The sequence below is a fragment of the Ailuropoda melanoleuca genome, chromosome 3 (assembly GCF_002007445.2).
Source record: "Ailuropoda melanoleuca isolate Jingjing chromosome 3, ASM200744v2, whole genome shotgun sequence".
In the NCBI taxonomy this organism is placed as follows: Eukaryota; Metazoa; Chordata; class Mammalia; order Carnivora; family Ursidae; genus Ailuropoda; species Ailuropoda melanoleuca.
The window spans coordinates 83455006-83471213 of record NC_048220.1 but is presented as its reverse complement, the minus strand read 5'-3'; the positions used below and the strand labels follow the sequence as shown (position 1 = coordinate 83471213).

At 37.6% G+C, this 16208-nt stretch overlaps 1 protein-coding gene across 8 annotated transcripts in view; it reads right to left on the bottom strand.

Moving 5' to 3' along the window:
• Positions 1-16208, bottom strand: part of UIMC1 (ubiquitin interaction motif containing 1) — a 150430-nt gene that overhangs the window by 31509 nt on the left and 102713 nt on the right. For all 8 annotated transcript variants that reach the window (XM_034656695.1, XM_034656691.1, XM_034656689.1 and 5 more), the window contains 2 exons: positions 15209-15312; positions 10065-10218 (listed from right to left, as the gene is read on the bottom strand). In XM_034656695.1, the coding sequence (XP_034512586.1) occupies positions 10065-10218; positions 15209-15312 (258 nt within the window). The remainder of the gene's footprint in view (positions 1-10064; positions 10219-15208; positions 15313-16208) is intronic.

Sequence of the window (16208 nt, the reverse complement as noted above, 5' to 3'; positions counted from 1 at the left end):
AACTTTTCTGAATTTTATGGCTGCTTTATCAAGGTTCCTACAGAAGTGAAATGAATGGCAAGAAGCACAACAGAAACACATAAGTTCTTTAAGATGTTAATAATATATACAAAAAAAAATATATCCAAACTAATCATCCAACTTAAAAACTACACTATTCTCAAAACGGATTATCTAACTGTGGACTTCCTGATCCCATCCTCTGCCTCCACCTACCTCCACCAAGAAGAACCCTTTATTCTCAAAATTATATTATCATTAGTTTGTTCTTACAGAAACACACACAGTTTTAATATAAATTCTTAAAACAATATATTGACTACCATATTAAATTTAGTATTCTGAGGGGCTCCTGGGTGGTTCAGTCAGTTAAGCATCTGCCTTTGGCTCAGATCATAATCTCAGAGTCCTGGGATGGAGCCCCACATTGGGCTCTCCACTCAGCCGGGACTCTGCCTTTCCCTCTCCCCCTCTGTGATCTCTCTCGCTTTTGCTCTCTCTCAAATAAATAAATAAAATCTTAAAAAAAAAAAAAAAGCTGATTGTGTAGCCCAGCTCCTGCCACTTTCTAGGTAGGTGATACTGGGCAAACTATTTTTCTGTCAAGCCTCAATTTCCTCTTCTATAAAAGTGGAATAATATCTGCTTCAAAAATTGTTAAGAGAATTAAAACAAAATATACAAAAAGCACAGTTCCTGGTATATAGCAGGTACTCATAAATGGTAGCTCTTATTGGCTGATATTAGGTATGATTTGTAAAGACTTGGCAAATTAAATCCTTTTACTTAATGAAAAAATAGTATCTCACTATCAAGTGTCTCCTTTATATTATGCCCACAGACTCCTTAGTAACAAGTCAGTCTGTAAATGGACAATTTCCACAGCCACCACCAGAAGTAATTCTGATGGTTCATCCTGAACATTTCACTTTGCACACAAGCTTTTCAGAGGTGACTTATGTCATATCAACTCTGTTCACTAGGAAATAGTCTGAATCCACCAAACTGTTTTTTCCAGGTAATTGAAAAGCTGACAAGGTCAATTCTGATGAGATCAGATTTCATGTTTGCATTCAGGGATGAAGGATTCTAGTACTCTGCTTTCCTAAAACTGACTGAGGCTTCCATGGTCTCCTCAAACTTTCCTGACTGTGTGTATTCCCATCTCCATGCATGGGAAGGCAGATAGGACCTGTAGCAAGAAGAATGCGAGCCCTGGAAATCAGGTCAACCTGGGCTTGGGCCCTGGCTCTACTGCTTATTAACTATCTGATACTGGACAAGTACTAAACCTCTCTGATGCCAGTTTCCTTGTGAGTAAAATGAAGATAACAGTAACACTCATCTTCTAAGGTAACTGAAGTCCTGCCTATGGCCCTAAGATAGTTCTAATGGAGATGACTGATCTAATATCAATTCCTTGAACTTTCTTCTTTCTTAAAATGCTCTAGATGCCTGAATTAAAAAGTGTGACTAGATCATGAAGTGAGAGAACTTCTCTGAAGTGGTTTTTAGCTGATGATATTCCTTCAACACATAATACTTGGGGTATTAACCTTAGGTGTTAATAAGAGCTATTTTATTTTTCAAGGAAAGAATACGCACATCTGGCAGAAGAAAACTGCTAAAAGAAATCCTGAGGTCTGGCTCTTTAGCAGCAAGGTATAATGAATAGGGGTAACTGAAGCAAAGACAAAGTCAGTGGTAAGAGGAATAAGATGAGAAGAGTGAAGGCACTGAGGACTCAAGCAGACACAGACTGCAGTCAGACTGCCATTTCATATGCCAAATCATACAGCAACTTTATTACTGTATCACAGTGGAGCACATATGAGGAACTTTTCCACAGAAAGGCTGAACAGAAGTTGTCAGAAGACAACCAAGATGCAAGGGGAAGGGAGGCACACTGCTGCTACGTTATTAATACAAGAGGAGAAGGGTTACATGCAATGTAACTTAGTAATTCTGGGGTGAAAGTACTGGTCTAAGAGTTCATCCAGTAGCTATGTCAATAGGCATTCAAATCAAATAAGATGGTGGCCATTCCAGAAAATGCCAAACAGTTCTGGACCCAAGTTATCACAGAGGAATCTACTAAACAGTATACCACTTTGGGCATCTGGCTCCTGCTGATTTCTATACCAGGCCATGACCTTCTCTATCTCTTAGCTTCCTCTTACCATCATCAAGAGCAATAAATTCTGTAACCTTTCTCCTTGATGCCCACCCCCTTAATTCTGCATGGATTCTAATACTCTTTTCCCCGTATCAGTGCCACTTCTATTTACACCAATTAGATCTTTCTACAGAATCAGCACTCCTCTTCAAGAAATAAAAGCTTTGACAGTATTCACACAAGGAGGTTGCTGTCTCAGGCTGCATAAATCTGGAAATTTGGTGAAAACTGATGGATGGGTAGAAAAAACCTGGAAAGCACCCTGGAAGCAAAAGTCAAATCATTTATAAAGAACTTATATAAATAGATAAGAAAAATACTAAGAACCCAAAAGATACTTGCACAAAGTTGAGAGAACAATTCTTCAAAGAAGAGAGACAAACTGGCTTTTTAAAAAAAGAAAAAATTTCAATTTACTACTAATCAAAAAAATATAAAAAATAAATAAAATATATACAATATATATTTTATATATTTATTTATATATTATATATTATATATGAATATATTATATTATATATGTATATTATATATACATATATATATACACACTAAAATAAGAATCTGCTCTTTTTCTTGACAACCAGAAGTAATCTCTTCCACCTTTGTAAGTGCTTAGTGCCTCTATTTTAGTACTTCAGCTGATTTGTATCATACTTAGTTACACCCAAGTCTGTTTGCTACATTGGACTGTAAATTCCCTGAGTATAAATTTGAGGTCCCAGTTGGCTCTCTCCTATCCCTTTACCACCTCTTGAGCACCCCCAGTACCTAGCGTAACACTTCACTAAATAATTTAGTAGAACACAAAAATTTTTGTAAATTTGAATCACTGTACAAAGTAAATTAACTTCAAAGGCACTAGAATTTTATACACATAAAGACATACAAACATACACAAAAGACATAAACAATACTAAATTTAAAACCGTAATTTGGAATAAGGTAAATCCCACAAGATTATAGGAATATTAGATTCCTAATATAGGAGTATTAGACTGCAACAGTGAAAATCTACAGCCTTGCCCCTTTAACCCCTCCTTCCTGCCTGGAACACAGATGTGAGGTCTAGAGATAAAAAACCCACCTTGAAACCATGAGTCAAGAAGCTACAAGTCAAGGATTGTAGAGCCAAAAGAGAAAAGCCTAAATTCTTATTACATCACTGAGTTACTGCCTCACTTTAGATACCTTGTTATGTGAGAAAAAGAAACCCTATATATTAAACCCATTGTTAATGGTGTTTTCTGTTACTGTGATTTATAGAATTTTGTGAAAGATATCAACAGGCTTTTCTGTTATTTGTTCTGACTTATAAACAATGCATACCCATCTACTTGGTTACAGTGACTAGACCATGGATGGACACTTAAATCAAATAAAGCCTAATCAAAAGTCTTTCTCTAGAATGACCTAAGAGTTTCAGGAGAAAGAACTCCTTTTTTCCATTAAAGACTAAAAGTCTACAGCTGCAGGCAGACATCTTGTTTGTCCTTGAAAAGACCTATCTACTGAACACAGACAAGTAGAGTCAAGAGATGGGAAGACATCGTCTGAGCCCCTAGATCCAGCTCTGTCTGAAACCTACACCAGACTTCCCAATTACCCAAACTAACTTGTTTTTTGCTTAAAGGTTACTTGAACTATATTTCTAACACTTACATCCCAAAGAGTCCTATATGCTACAGTGAAGCACACACACAAAAAATTCTTTTACAGTTGGAAAAAACCCTACCCCATATTAACCAACATATTTCAAGTTAATTTGTCATTCTACAATTACCTACTATTTCCTTTCATACTGCCCGTACTACAACAACATTGAATCACGTGTTCTTTCCTGTATACTGTTTGTATTTTTCTATTTATGTGATTTTTGCCTACTGTTCTTTTACATTAATGCCCTTCCATCTCAATCTCCAATCACATTTCCTCTGAAACACCACAGACTGTATGTCCATTAGTAATTCTAACCTTGCGTTACAGTTATTCATGTGCATGCCTTTTCTGCCCAACTGCACTATAATCTCAGTATGTTTGGATTTGTATATCTCCCCACAGGCCTCTGTCTCCAAAATCCATGTTATTTTTACTAAACCAATTGTTAACACCTCAGTAGTTAGGTGTCAATAGGAGTATAGTTAATCTAAGCCTCCTAGGTACCACAAAAGCCATATTAACACAAGTGAGAAGACTAAGTGGGGCACAAACTACAGTCAGGCAGATAAATTCAGGTATATAAAACAGAAAAAGTCAAACTTTGTCTAATTAAAAAATCTTTTTCATTAGAGACGTTCCGGGCTTATGATTTTTGCTGAGTCACCCAAGTCAAGCCTATTCTAAGCCTCAGTCCTTCTCTGTTAGCTGTCAGGTAAGTCTTTAGCAAAGACTCACCTCCGTTCACCCACTTACCACTATTATTTTTCCAGGAGATATCCGTGAAAAGAAAATCCACTCTTGACAGTATCCTGACTCTAAGCCACACCCCTGTATCTAGGCCCAAAGTGTACACAGTTAATGCCTTCAGCTTCCCTAACTCTCCTACAAAATCTATTTCTCACTAGCTCATTACTCTTACCACCTTACCACTTCCTTGCCTTTAATCTTTCCCTTAGCTCTACCTGGCTGATAGCTTACCCTTTATGTATTGGCACGCAAATACAGACTTCAGAAAGACTACACAGGCAGGAATAATATTCAGTAATAACAGCAGCTACCATTTATTGAACATTTATTACATGTTAGACACAGTGCTAGGCACTTTATAAAGTATCTGATTCTTTTTTTTTTTTTTTAGATTTTATTTATTTATTTGAGAGGGAGAGTGAGCAAGAGAAAGAGAGAGCAGGAGCAGGGGTGGGGGAGAGCAGAGAGAGAGGGAGAAGTAGACTCCCCACTGAGCAGGGAGCCCAATACAGGGCTTGGGACTCCTGGATCATGACCTGAGCTTAACGGACTGAGCCATCCAGGTGCCCCTAAAGTGTCTCTGATTCTCATGATAATCCTAATGATGTCAAACTAATTTTACAAACAAGGCATCTGATCCTCAAAAAGGTAAAGTCATTTGTCAAATATTATCCAGCTGACAAGTACTACAGCTGATATTTAAATTCAGATTTGTCTAGTTCCAAACCCCATGTTTCTCCCACTCTATCATACTGCCAAAAATAAAATGTTGGCTGTTCTCCCAGCTTCCACTCTTGTCCCCCACCCCAACAATCTATACATACAGCAGAGAGATCCTTTGCTCAAATATTAATTCATTCTTTGCCCAAATCCCTCCAATGGTTCCCCCTTTGCTCAGAGTAAAAGCTCAAATCCTTACTACGGCCTAAGAACCCTATGTGACCTGTCCACTTGTCCCCTCCCCAATTACCTCTCTAATCTCATTGTTTATCTTTCCCTCACTTACTTCACTCCAGCCACACAGGCTTCTTTGTCATTTCTCATACATACCAAGCCTGTTCACATGTAAAGGTCTTTGCACTAACTGTTCCCTCTGTCTGTAAAGCACTCTCCTCTCCACCTTGAAATCCCTCACTTCCTTTAGGTCTCCGCTCAGATGTCACCTTCTCAATGGGACCTTCCCTGACCACCTATTCTAAATTGCTACCTCCTGACCTCAGTACTCCCTATCCTCCTCTTCCTCTGCTTTCTTTTCTTCTTTAAATATTTATCACCACTTAACATATTGTATGTTTATTTATTTATTGTCAGTATCCCACTGTTAGAATATATACTCCATGAGAACAGGAACTTTGTATATTCTGTTCACTGTATTTGGTATATAGCAGTTATTTTGTAGATATTTGTTGAATGAGTAAATGGAGAGCTTCATTCCTCCTCAGTGTTTAAATAAAAATGGTCTCAAACACATATTCTAGAAAGCAAATACAAAGGCAACCTGCCTTTGTCCTAGTCTAGATTAATTTAGCAAATCTTCCCCCTTCAAACAATGCATTCAAAGAACACTCACTCCAATTTTCCATACTTGTGGATAGCCATGTCATTGAGCAACAAACTGAGCAGACTGAGCCAACTTACCCAGAGCATAGTATTATAATCAAATAAAACTTACAAAGTTAATCAGACACATATTTAATGATATGCATAATTGTTATTATGCTGCATAGTAACTAGGCATAAATGTAGACACTTCATGTAAATGACTCTAATTACTATTTCTTTTACACAGCCAAGCCAAGCATGTCTAGGAGCAGATTTGGGGAAAAACAGGAAGGAGGAGAGAGCTGGATAGTTAACTCTGGGAGGTAAGTCCTCTCTCTTATTCCATCCTCTTAGGCATTGGGCTAACAGTCTCTCAGTCTGGGTTATGTGTTTTCAAGAGTAGCTCTTCCCTTCCATAGCAGGAGAGGCTCCTTTTAACCAAAAACTGGGCTGAGGGCTTGGCCTCTGATTCCAGTCATAAAATGTGAGAGGAACCAGAACAATCACTACTATCTCTGGCAAGGAAGACAGGGGCAGGCAAGTTGGTGAAAAAAAACAAAGATAGCAAACTTATCAAAGACCTACGATATGGCAGGCACATGGCACACTAGTAGGTGCTTTACATAATTCCTCTATTTCCCCACCCCACCTATAGCCCCAAACTCTGTTCCTAGGAACAGGAATAAAGCAAAGAGTGGGACAGTTCCAGTGGGGACTCCCTGTTCCAAATTCTCTTATAGTGTAATAGAGAGTAATTTAGGTTAGCAAGTTAACACTACTAGGAAGATTAAACGGAAGCTGTTGTTTAGTGGCTGTTTCCCTTGCTTCCTATCTTATCTAACCTATAAGAGGATAAAGGGCCCCCTACTTTCTCATGGTTTAACCAAACCTATCCAGCCTTCCCAGCCCAAGCTGAACCCACCCTCTGAGACATCACCCCTATTCACTGCAGCTCTCCTTTTTCCTATTGAACTTACTGTCAGAATCATTCATTTGGGTACATTATCACTGACTTTGTGTCATCTTGTTAATTAATTTCTTAGGTTAATTCTTATCTCCCCAATGAGACTGCAAGCTCCTTAATGGCAGAAATTGTCTTAAACTTCTTTAGTAACCCACATAAATTCTAGCACCATTAAGGAAAAAAAAATGTTCCGTAAGTATCTGGATGAATTAATGCTGAGGAAGGCAATAGGTGAGAGAAAGGAATCAAATTTCTCACTCTAGGTAGACAAGTTGGTGTTAAAATTTATAGTATTCTAGATTTGTCTTTATTATACTCCTAAAATAATTTTTAAAACAAATTTCCCTATGAAAAAGAAAGTGTTGGGGCACCTGAGAGGCTCAGTCAGCTGGGTGTCCGACTCTTGGTTTTGGCTCAGGTCATGATCTCATGGATCATGGGACTGAGCCCCAAGTTCTGGTGGTATAAGTCTGCATTTGGTTTCAGAATACTCAGAAACAAGTCTGAATCAATTTCAACAGCAAGTATTTGGGGCTGTGAGTTGCCCCACCACATCCTAGTAAGGAAGAACAGGCTAAAAGACAAGTATTATATAGCTGAAAGATGTCTTTGGACAGTAATGAACACCAAAACCTGCTGTTCAACCACCGACTATGAGAGTTCAGTCTCAGAGGTGTCAGTGGGAGCTATTTTATACTACCCCTTACCTAATAATTCTGACCAGAAGAAGGTTATCTATCCTAGAGCTCAAGGTACATTCAGCTTCTCAAACTCATTTATTTTTGGACCTCCACGCTGAGTAGGCTGTTGACTCAGATAACTAATACCAGTTGGGTAAGCATGTTTGGTGAGATAGGCAAGACAGTTTCTTCCTTCTCTGGTCACCAAATGTCCAGCTCCAGAATTCTTTCAGTCCCTGGAATCCTCTGCTAAAAAAAATCATACCTGAAGAGCTATGTCAAATTAAAATTTTATCTAGAACCCTAGTCCTTCAGTGTTCCTCTACTAAAAGGAGATGATGACCAGATGACCAGAAAGTCTTCCACTTTCACTGTATTTAAAAGATAACCAATCTATTAAAATGATGCTTAAAAATGATGACAAAATCTCTAAGCCAGTAATTCTATACTGGGAATAGTAACAGCAGCTGAAAGTCCTTAAGTATTTACTATGTACTATACGTACTTCCCTAAAATATCTCATTTAACCTCACAAAAATCAAATAAGGTCATTACTATTAATTGGCCAGCTGCATAAAGGGAAGCTAGGAAACTAGCACAAAATCACACACTAGTAAGTGATAAAGATGGGATTCAACCTCAAACTGACTAGACTCCAGAGCCTATCTTTTTTACTATCACCCAAGCTAGTAATATATATATCCATCCCTGGGAAATAACCCCAAAATACAACAACTTTAGGCATAAAGGCTCAATGACATATAAGTATGATATGGCAACCTGAAACATGCTAATTACACAACAGCTAAGTAAGTGGAGGCAATTCAGATTACAAAATATTATGTAAGTATTAAAAATATTTTTATACATAACTTTAGTGACATGGGGGAAATTTTATGATATTAGAAAAAGCAAAATACAAAAGTTTATAGATAGTAAGATCTCGACTATGTAAAAAATATATCTGTCCCTAGAAAGATCTAAATTTACTGCTAAATAAAAAAAAGTTGTAGGATAGTATATATACTATAGTGTGGTCCCATTTATGTAAGTAGTGTCTGACTCATTTTAAGTATTCAAAAAATATAAGCAATTATTATTATAATGAACATGACTGCTTTATAATCAGAAAAATCAACAAATTTATGTAAATTATAAGCTTAGGTACTACCTTATATAATAAATAAATACTTCAGAAAAATTAAAGAACATGTCCTTTCTTCCTGGAAATCTTAACTTATAAAATACCTCACAATTATACGATTTCAGATTAAATACTTCTAAGTTATGGGAATCAAGCAGGACTGAGACATGCAACACTTCCAATCATTTAAGGTATGGTTATATTCAGCACGGTGGACCACAGAGAGCTGAGATGATACTATTATATTTAGAGTTTAAAGCCACAGACAGAAAGGCAAGATTAGGGGTGATAATTCAAGGGTTGTGATGAACAAGCAGATTCTCTTGGTCAATAGCTCACACACTGCACCAAAACACGATTTTTGATGTTCTCTTCAAGAGGTAACCAAAAGTTCCAGGGTGATGCAGCAGAGACATACAGGACATGAACTGAAATTAGGGATACTTTTAAGCTGCAGTTTTTAGTTAGAACTTTTACACACAAAACCCCACAAGGGACTTACCTTGAAAAAAAAAATGGTAACTCTTATAACATTGTTGTCAACTATACTTCAATTTTTTTAAAAAATGGGCAACTCTAGGGGGCGCCTGGGTGGCACAGCGGTTAAGCGTCTGCCTTCGGCTCAGGGAGTGATCCCGGCGTCATGGGATCAAGCCCCATGTCAGGCTCTTCCGCTATGAGCCTGCTTCTTCCTCTCCCACTCCCCTGCTTGTGTTCCCTCTCTCGCTGGCTGTCTCTATCTCTGTCAAATAAATAAATAAAATCTTTAAAAAAAAAAAATGGGCAACTCTAGAACTTATTTCCTCAAGCTCCATAGTAGTCTCAATATTTGAATATATAAGATGAAATGCAAGGTCCATAGCATCGCACTGATTTTTGGCCAACATAGACCAGAGTAAATTGAAACATTGAAAGATGAAAGATTTTCCCCTCCCTTTCTCCTCAGTATATGCAACAAAGTAGCATACCTGCCAAAGTAATAAGGAAGATGAAAAGTACTAGAGAATTAAGTAGATAGGGAAAAGAGAAAAAAAAAAAACCCAACTTTTAACTTTGAGGAAGAATGGTCTGTTTTTCCTGTTTGTAATCCTGTACAGGATTACAAAACTACCATGCAAAGAAAAGAGTATGATAAACCCTGATAAGTTTTACCTGTGTCTTGCCCTATCAGCCCATTGCAGTACATGGCATGTCGCTCAATCTTTGTGGGTGGGAAGCCTTGGTCACACAGTGGGCAGGACACCTGGGTACTGGATGAGACTGTAGAAATAGGTATTTCCTTCTCAGCGTTTCCCCTGTTACCAACCTGAAGGAAATAATAAATGGCAACTGTAATACCTTTACTTTATAAAATATCTTTTCCCTCAAAGAACTGCAAGAGATTCTATCCCATATGCCATTTACTTTCAAAGAGACAATACTGAGGCACCTGAGTGGCTCAGTAGGTTAAGCCTCCAACTCTTGATTTCGGCCCAGGTCATGATCTCAGGGTCATGACACTGAGCCCCACATCAGGCTCTGCGCCAGGCATGGAGCCTGCGTAAGATTCTCTCTCTCCCTCTGCCCTGCCCAATGCTGATTCACCCCCACCACAAGCTCTCACTCTCTCTCAAAAAAAAGGGGGGGGGGGAGAGGGAGAGAGAGACACACAATACCAATCAGTTTGCCAAATTCAGATATGAAGATTAGGAGATACGCTAATATAGTTCATAGTTACTCAGAACCTGCATACTCTATTCTAAGCACTCTGCATGTAATACTCATTTAATCCTCATAGTAATCTTACAAAGGTATTAACATAACCTTTCTTACACATGAAGAAAGCATTGTCCAAAACAGTAAAGCAACTTGCCCCAAGTTACAGTACAAATAAGAGGCAGAGCTGAAACTCAAATCAAGGACTATTTAGCTCCAAAACCTGAAGACATTCCTCTCTATCAAGCTCTTAGGTCAGTATGCTGTGTCTGCTCTATTTCAAACAATCTACATATTAACAGCATCTCAAAGAAACTTTTTCAATCTCATAAAAGAACTGTGAGCATTGCAAGTGACTTCAGACATAAGGAGTTAGGAAACAAAAGAGTTATTCTAAGCAAAAGCAGCACAACTAAAATTTAAGACCTAGACCTCAGCTTACCCCAGTTAAGACATACCACCTCTTCTGTTTTATCTGTGACTTTTGGATTAAAAGAGGAAACAGAACAAAACTAAGACCTAAATATTTAAGCAGGCTCAAATAAAAGTCCTTAAGACAATTCTGCAGAAGCCATTCTTATACCTTCTCTCTCTTATTCCTCTCAGTGTTTTATAATCACCATTTGTTCTACAGTTGCCAGTGTCTGAGAGGCAGTTTTATTTTACCTTTACAGGTCAGACCCAAGAACTCTGCAGTGATTAATTCAACAGTATGCGTGAGCACTGCAGCACTACTGCCTAACACTTGCTTCAAAGGACAGCATGTCCTAACCAATCAATATGAAACTGTCCCGCATAGCCACTGCTTCCATTTAAGAGCAAAGAACACCTGGGCTGGTATTATGCCTTACTACGGGGAAAAAATAAACCCTCTTCTGGTCCAAGATCAAAACAAGACCAAAACTGCGATGGGTAGATAATTTGAGCTCTGAGGCAACTGGAGTTTTTTTGGTTTAGGCCATCCCTAAAGTCTACTGCTTGTGAATGTGATCCAACAGAGGGAAACAGGCCATCTAAATACCAAGTTGAACAGTTTCTACAACTGCCAGAAAATGTCGTTTTCAACCCACCTGCCTTTTACTTAAAAAGACATACTCTGAAAGCAGAAAAAAAAGAAAGATGAAATAGGAACTAACAGTGATTGAATTCATTTTCTATACCAGGCTTGGCCAAGCATTTTCCATACCCATCACTCACAACAACCCAAATGGCAGAGGGAACACTAGGTTTACTATTACAGAAGAGGAAATTGATGTTTGTTTGAAAGGTAAAGTAACCTGCTGATCACAAAGTTAGTAACTGGACCATCTAGACTGAAACTCAGTTTTTGTGGCATCAAAACTTCAGTATTTCTATTCTACCAAATTGCAGCAAAAGCAAAAAAAGCATCCTCTCTACTTTGTTGCTGACCCTGCCAGATATTGGGAGACTATCTGGTTCTATTATTCTTCTCTAGAAGGTGGAGAGAGCCAAGTGTGTCTGGAAGTTCTAGGTGTTACTTATTCCAAGCTTAGTCACTCAGCTTCTCACAACCCCAGGTTCCTCTGTTCATAAATCTTACAAGGAAAAGTTGTCTTGTGCATGCAAAGCCATCTGAACAGAGGGGAGAAAAATCAATATACCCTAAAATTTGCAAGCAGTCTTGAGCTACTGAAAGTTAATGGCAATTGAGCAGTTACTTGGCATTCTAAAGTTCACTAAGCACAGAAATGTTATATGACATGAATGTCACTGGTGCTCACACCCAGCACTATACTCCTTTGTATTCATCACTAGCTCTATAAAATGCACAGAATGTACCTTCAGCTATTAATGTATTCAAGAGGGAATAGTCTATTATTGTCTTATTGTGAATACAAGACCACTTCCAATCACATTCATAGACAACCCAGAGGTTTCTGAACATTTTTATATAAAGTAAGATTCTTTTCAGCACCATTTAAAAGTTCTATTTAAATATTAACTACAATAGACGGACTTCAAGAGGAAAAAATATAAGCGAAGCAGCTTTTATTAGGACTGTGCAGTCAGGGATTCAGTCTCTGAAGAGCTGCTTCTACTTCTTTTAAAATACTATACAGTCATTTCTCAAAAGAGGTACTTGGACACTGAATCTTGATCTCTTAGAGGTTGGTCCTTACCTTCTGGACTCAAAAGAAACCTCACCTCAAGAAATAAACCGGGTGAAAATAAACGTCCTACAAATCACCAACCCTCTGTTCCTCCCCCACCCAGTTTCTGTGAGTTTAGAAAGCTCTTTAGATCTCTCCCCTCTTTCCACAGGACTCAACACAGTTTACTTAAAAACCAACTGACTAAACCAACTGTTTGATTCCGAATAATTTCTATTAACTTTTCTGAGAAAATAGTATCTCCAACCAAAGGATTATCTCAGGCAAGATATTCAGAAAATATTATTTCCAAAGGAACCTGACCACTGCAGGAAATCAAATCAAGAAGGATTACAATTCTGCCATGCTATTCCAAATAACTCAAATACTGTTGAGCAATTCTCTGTCATTAGTAAGCTAATATCACTGAACAGCCACAATGTATTACAAAGCAGTAAAATAATAACTGGTTCCACACACATACTTCTACTTGTGCCAAATTTCTGCTACGTGTTTCATATTCTTTATCTAATTTAATCTTCAAAGCAACCCAGTAAAATAGGTTATTTTTTGTCTCCATTTTACATATGAAGAACTGAAATTCAGAAAAGCATTACTCTTCTATGCTTCCCTAATGCCATAGACATCTGCCTATCATTACATCTGTCAGACCACATTATAATTACCTATGTGTCTGTCTCCTCCTCTACCAGGACCCTTTGAAGGCAGGGACTGTTTTTTTGTTGTTTTGACCTTTGTACCTCAAGAGTCTAAAAATAAACAACTGGCACACAGTATACAAACTATAGTATCTGTCAAATATATGAAATGAATAAAACAATTACTTGATTTGCCCCAGGTCACAAAATTAAGTGATGGGGTTGGGATTCTTCTAATTCCAATGCTCAAGCTCCTTGTACTACACCATACCACCTTCCAATAAACAAGAAATTTTAGGACAAAAGACCGTGTACACAGATTCCAAGATCAAGAGTACACACCCATTATGATACTATCTTTGTGCTCATAAAATGTTCAGATTCTACCTTTCTAATAAGTGACTTGTAACTAGTAAGTGGTTACTCAATGACTTAAAAACTACAGTATCTCTAACATCTTTTAATGGAAACAGAATTCTAAGACTATTTACAGACATGCACGGATACCAGCAAACAGCAACACTGAAAAGAGAACATTCAATGTGAGAAAGGCCATACAATTCCATCCCTTTGATGTGTAGTGGTGCAGACATATACCCTATAAATTCTAAATAGGGTTCATGCTCTTTGCCCCAAACTAAGAACAGTCTCCTTTGCAGTCATGGATGGGTAAGAAATCAGCCTTGATTAACAAAAGGATTGTAGTGATTCTTCTGTAGTTAAGATGACTATGTTAATAACACTCTGCTCCCCATCCCCATTTAGAAGGTTCTGGTCCCTCCCTGAGAAGCCATTTTAACATTATCTAGCAGGATCTGTCCTCAGTCACTCTGTTGTAGGGAGTGTCACCATCTTCCCTACCACCACTAGCATCAGGGAATCTCGGTCTGTTAGTTGTGACAGATCAGGTTTCAAGGAACCAAGCAGTGTGCATGATTCATGAAAGCAGAATTTCTACCCAGCTACCTGCAATGCAGAGACTAGGGAAGAGATCTACCTCCTATTATAAAAACTGCTTTCAAAAAACCTAGAGTATAAAAAGGAATGAGAATGAAACCTTTATTTTCAAATGCTCAGGGTAAGATATCATACACAAATGTAACCAAAATATTTACTTCCATAGAAAAATCTGTTTAATTCTCAGACTGCTTTAGAGAACAAATTTTAAAGATTCTGAATTCTCCTTTAAAATTCCTGGCAAACTGTTTTTAATACTCAATATGATAAATATATACTGAGAATCTTAATCAGAGGTATAAACATGTATCAACCACCTTTATGGATGATGCCGGATATGTGAAGTTAGGAAAGGTAAAAAAGCCAATAAAAATCTGCTTATTTTTTCATGCTGCTATCCTGACTGCATTTCTGATACCATGTAGAAATTAGGACTGAAAGTTACATATAATATAAATAATAGTGACTTTTTCCAAGATTGTTCATTTCTGTTAACTTATCAGTAATATAATAGAAAATATCCCAGACTTTGGAGATAAATCCAAGTTCAAATTCTAGTTCTAGCATTATCAGCATTTTGAATATGAGTAAATGACTTAAACAACCTAAGCCTCTGTTTTCCCCATCTGTACCAGAAATAATAAAGCATATTAAGAAATCAAGAAATGGTAACTACTCCTATTTTTAGAAACAGTGCTCAACTGAACTTAACTGTAGTGCTGAAGTGAACTTAACTGTAAGAATCTCTGACATAAGTATCTCCAAGCCTACAACCTTCTGTCACCTAAATCTTTTCAGCCAAGGTCAGTGTTGCATCAGAGAGAGGAATATCAGTAGAAAGAAAACACTAAGAAAAATTATAGAGAATATTCACCTCCTTATCTGCAATTATTATTCTTACTTCATCCAGGATCTCTCTGCTACCTGGAGAGACTTCTTTTTCAAGGTCAAACGTTTCAGAAGAACTTAGCTGTGTCTCTGTAATTTAAAAAGTTAAAAAGTCATTAATTTTCATTTTGTATTTTCATAGTTTAAAAAAAAAAAAAACACACCTATTTCCCCTAAAGTTTAGTGTATAATACCGCAGTGGTATTGCAGATCTGGTTTGATTCTTCCTAAAGCTTTAATAAGGCATAATTTATATACAACCAAATTCACCAATTTTCAGTATACAGCTTGGTGAGTTTTGGCAAATGTATATAATTTATACACGGTATCATTTTTTTTAAAGATACCCATAAACGGTATCATTTATACCATATAACAATCACAATCAAGATATAAAACATTTCTGGGGGGCGTGGGAGGCTCAGTCAGTTAAACATCCGACTCCTGATTTCAGCTCAGGCCGTGATCTCAGGGTCCTGAGATGGAGCCCCACATCAGGGTGGGTGCTGGGCATGAAATCTGCTTAGGTTTCTCTCCCTCCATCTCCCTCTGCCCCTCCTCCCAATCCCCACCTTAAAAAAAAGAAGATAAAAAACATTTCTAAGCACCCCTCAAAATTCTCATGTACTGCTTTGCAGTGAATTCCCCACTCCTTTGCTCCTCGCCATGACCAATGTACTTTACGTTCCCATAGTTTTCCCTTTTCTAGAATGTCACATAAATGAAATCATACAGTGTGCCATCTTTTGTATCTGACTTCTTTCATTTAGTATAATGTGTTTGAAAAGCAACCATGCTGTTATGTATCAGTAGTTCATTTGTTTTTACTGCTGAGTAGTAGTATTCCACTGTATGGGCATATCACAATTTGTTTATCCATTCATCAGTTAATCCATCTGGCTTCTTTTCAGCATAGTTCTGGTCTTAAAGTGTATTCATTTTGACAGAAAACAAAAATGTGCCAATGTTAGTTCTAAAGTTAAAGG